General features: G+C 46.5%; 1 protein-coding gene across 1 annotated transcript; it reads right to left on the bottom strand.

Annotated features, from left to right (window-relative positions):
• Nucleotides 1–552: 552 nt before the first annotated feature.
• LOC109740402 (ribonuclease 3-like protein 3) lies at nt 553–3,116 on the bottom strand. Its single transcript, XM_020299457.4, has 3 exons — nt 2,420–3,116; nt 1,134–1,280; nt 553–1,047 (listed from the first exon to the last, which is right to left on the bottom strand). The coding sequence occupies exons 1-3, from the start codon at nt 2,861–2,863 to the stop codon at nt 709–711; spliced, it is 930 nt and encodes a 309-aa protein (XP_020155046.1). The 5' UTR covers nt 2,864–3,116; the 3' UTR covers nt 553–708.
• Nucleotides 3,117–4,357: the final 1,241 nt, after the last annotated feature.

Genomic DNA, 4,357 nt, shown 5'->3' with positions numbered 1-4,357 from the left:
GAGAACCTTATTCCATCATTAGGGAGTTGCCGCTGCCTCGACTTTCTAAGCAGGATATAAACCCTAAATAGACAGGAAATGACACCTAAAATTGAAGCATGAACCCTCATATAAAACCCAGAAACATCTTATATTTTGGTACAGTACACCACCAACGTTTTTTGCATATAAAGGATCCTAAACGGCCATTATTCACGTGGTCCTCTGTTTTTACGTGGCGCTGCAATATGCACCAGCGGGACGGTCTTTTCGGTAGCCGCACTTTCATGTTGTAAGTTCAGCCTACTCTCTGCGAACCAAATTGTGGTTGGATGGTTAGAGAGACTATGGTATCCCCAACCCATCAAGATTCAAATCCTGGTGCTCGTATTTATTCTAGGATTCCGGCGATGCGCATTCCTCAGTCTTTCGAAGGTGCTCATAGGGATAGGGTATGCGTACTCAACACGATCAAGACTTAGGCAACCATGAAGAAGGCAGGGATGGTGGGTATTGAGACGCTATACACACACAAAGCTAGTTCTCGCAAAAAAAAAAGGCAAAAGCTAAACATTCAGTCTGCTCGCCCACAGGGGCACAATAATCATATGATTTGCATATAATATTTACAGGCTCATAAAGCAGCTTAACAACACACATGTAATGGAAAAATTCAATGGAACTACAAACGGGCAAAAACATTTGTTGCGCCGACAATGTCTCAACATTTCACTGGAGCTCTAGAGCTCCATAATGATCCAATTCGTCCAACGGCTCAGGAGCTTCTGCTGGGGCTGATTGAACATCAGATTGCCCCGACATCTCCTTTAATTTGTCTAGAGCAGCCTTCGCGGCGCGGTTCGAAGCTATCTCCTTCTTTTGAGCATAAGTAGCGCTGGCAACCAGCACACCGTCAACAAATACATCAACCTTCGTATCCTTAACCCACCCATCTTTAGAGATATCCACTATTCGACCGGTCTTTTGGCCAAACTCTAATAGCTCGCTTACGGGATGCTTCCCTAATGTCTCAAGGCTAATAAGTGGATCAGCCAAATTTCGAAAAACCTATTATCAGAGAAAGAAACATTACATTACCAAACTACAGTGAGGAACAAAAGCCAAGATTTCACAGTTCTGAGAAAGACATTTACCTGCCAAACTTGTTCTTGATTGTACTTGGAGTCAACATATATGGCACCAATAAGAGATTCCACAATGTCAGATAGCACTTTTGGAGCATCCAATAGCCCATTCGAGTGGTATTCATACTGGCCCAATTCTTTCACAAAATCAGCAATCTGCAAATGCCAAAGCACAAAAGGCATCACATCAATCTTACGTGGCTTTGCAGCATGTCAACGCCTTAATTACAAAGAAAGTCCTTTTCATTGTTCTTCTCTTCGTGCAACAACTAATAGGTATTAGTCGCAGACACAAGCATAAGAAAGGCTACAACAACAACAACAACAAAACTAATACAATACCATAGAAGTGGGTGTGGTTACACGTCAATTGTTTAGTATTGACTCTGGTGCATAAACAACTTGATTAGCCGACATAAGGAAAAACTATTTTTCTTTCATGCAACCTGCATGAAATCCCATGAAAAGAAAACGTAAATGGACATAATAAGGTGGAGTCGAAACGCCACATTTGTGCTTTTATGTCTTTCCCTAAGAACAACAACCATTTTATTAGAAACTAAACAACAAGATAGCGAGTTTTCTCTACCATTACCATGGAATTTAATCCGCATACTTATATTTCTGACTACTTTCCTTAAAAAACAACCATTTTAAAATGTATAAATATCATGAGTTCAAGGTTTTCCCGCCTTGATCCAAATGGACAGTTGGGTAACCTAGAATTGTTCATGCCAATTGAATCTTTTGGAAAAGTATCACCTTGGTAGAACCTTTGGACCGCGGACTGGTGCTTTGGTAAGATAGTAAGATAGGGCAGGGGAACAGAAAGAGATGGTTCCCTCTCACCCAAAATTTCAGCATACGCATATAAAAGGGATCATACCCTTGAACACGGCAGAAAATTACAAATGCCGTTTGAATTACAGGAGGAGAATAATAAAAAGGTGGCACACTTTTTCAATCTGAGATCCATGGTGGGCACACTCTTGAGTGACCACTCCATGAACATGTATGCTACTAGCCTACTACCCCGTACAGCCTAGCACCACTATATGTACATATAAGGATCAAGTTTGGTCGAGACTTTAACTATTTACAACAAGACTAGGCAAGATGTATATCCAAGAATGAGCAGGCATGCAAACAAAATATTTCACCAAAATGACACACCACAAATGAAAAGGTCAGTTTTGACATGTCCCTCTCATGAACAGGGAAAATGGCGCAGCGCACGGGAAAGGTGGGCACGAGTACTAAAATTAGTAGTATTAGTAGTAGGTAGTTAGTATAACCTGTTCCTCGAGCTTGGGCGCCTTGTGGCGGAGGAAGCGGTGGATGCCGTGGTCGACGGCGACGCGCGCGAGCTTCTCCTTGTCGACGTTGGCGGCGCGGAGGCGCGTGAGCGGGCCTGGCGGGAGGTCCGGGTAGGTGAGGAAGACCTCCCGTGACACGAGGCAGGTGAGCACGCCGTCGCCCAGGTACTCGAGCCGCTCGTAGGTGGAGTCGCCGGAGCGGTAGGGCAAGTAGAAGGAGCCGTGCGTGAGGGCCTCGCCGACCAGGGACTTGTCCTTGAACTCGTACCCGAGGAGCGCCTCGACGGCCGCCACCTCCTCGGGGCTCATCGGCGGCACGTAGCCCGGCGGCGCCTCCTCCCGCTGCTGCTGCTCCCTCGGCATCGCGTCGGGGTCGTCCTCAGCTGCTGGCGGTGGCGACTGCGAGTGTGACTGCGGGTCCATCGCGCGATCGCGCGGCAGGGGGTTATAGAGAGGCGAGGGCCGGCGCGCCGGCGCACGGGTTTTCTGGAGCTTTCCGGGGGGCGGTCGGAAACGGACGGAAAAGGGGGCGATGGAGCACGGGGAGCGCGCGCGAGAAGGGGCGGGGAGAAGGGAAATCTCTTAATTGAGCGGACGGAGTGAGGGAGTCGGATGGTTGGAAGCTGGGTCTGATGGATGACGACGACCTGAGGCGAGGGGGGGTGGCTTGCCGTGCGGAGAAAAACGGCCTCTGGACTGGTCTGCTTTTTGTTTAATGCTGGCTGTGTCTCGGGTTTGGGTCCTGGTGATGGCTCGGAGGCGTGACCGCGGCGGCAGCGCCTCGAGGGGAAAGGGTCAAGCGGTGACGTGCTCGCCCCGTTGGGGCCTCCGAATTCGCCACGAATCAACGCCGTCGATGATGTATGAGATCTCACACGCCCACTGGTTCTAACATTGTTTTGTGCGTCTTGGATCTTGGACAAGAGAAGATGCGGCGGTAGCTAAGAGAATCATGTACGTCCAGGATACTTTTAATTTTTTTCTTCGAGAAACACCTTACACGAAACAAGCATTTGCCCAGCTTCATATATAAAGCCTGAACGGCCGAACCGATACAACATGATGGATAAATCCACAAACAGCTTCTCGAAACAGGCTTTGCTTCACTTTATATATAAAGCAAACACCGAACAGAGTACAAGGCCGAACGTTACAAAGTGATGGGTAGCTCCCATATAATGCCGTCCTAGACTACCTGTATCAACTTTATATATAAAGTCTGAATGACCGAACCAATACTTGGTGGTGGTGGAGAAATCCCCAAACAAACAAGCCAAAAGGAAAACAAACGCGAGTGGGTGGCGAGAACGCCACCAACCCGAAGCCGAGCACGAAAACAAAGAGGAATAAAACCTAACACGAGGCTACCTAGACTATGAAGTGTGCCGCCTTAGGAAACCACCAAACACCGACGCACCGAACACGCCAAGCTATAGCCAGAGAGGGCAAGCGTATGTGTCACGTCTTCAATATGCGACTCTGTCCTTGATGGGACCCCCAAGTTCCTTTTTCTCCTTTTCTTTCTTTTGTTGTTGTTTTTTGTTATTCCATATGCACACACTTGGGCCTCATTCGTTGCTGGGCCGTTGCACTATGCTGCTTCTGGCCCAAGCATATTTTTTTCTCTGCTCTGTTGATCTATCATTTTCCAGTGCATGCATACTTACAGAAAATGCCCCCTATTTTGTATTGTTAATAATTAAATATGCATGCATCCAAATTAAACAAACCATATATGCAAAATGCTTAGAATTTTGTATAGTTTCACAACATCCAACTTTCATCCATGTTTAAAATGGTTAAACGTGTTGTTTGAATTAATTTGCATAAATGGCATGCTAAAATGGTTTATTTCGTAACTAACTAACCGTAGCTCCGAATTAAATAAACTCTATATGTAAATGCCTAGAAAAATGC

The sequence above is a fragment of the Aegilops tauschii genome, chromosome 7, assembly GCF_002575655.3.
Source record: "Aegilops tauschii subsp. strangulata cultivar AL8/78 chromosome 7, Aet v6.0, whole genome shotgun sequence".
Lineage (NCBI taxonomy): Eukaryota > Viridiplantae > Streptophyta > Magnoliopsida > Poales > Poaceae > Aegilops > Aegilops tauschii.
This window is presented reverse-complemented; position numbering and strand designations above follow the sequence as displayed.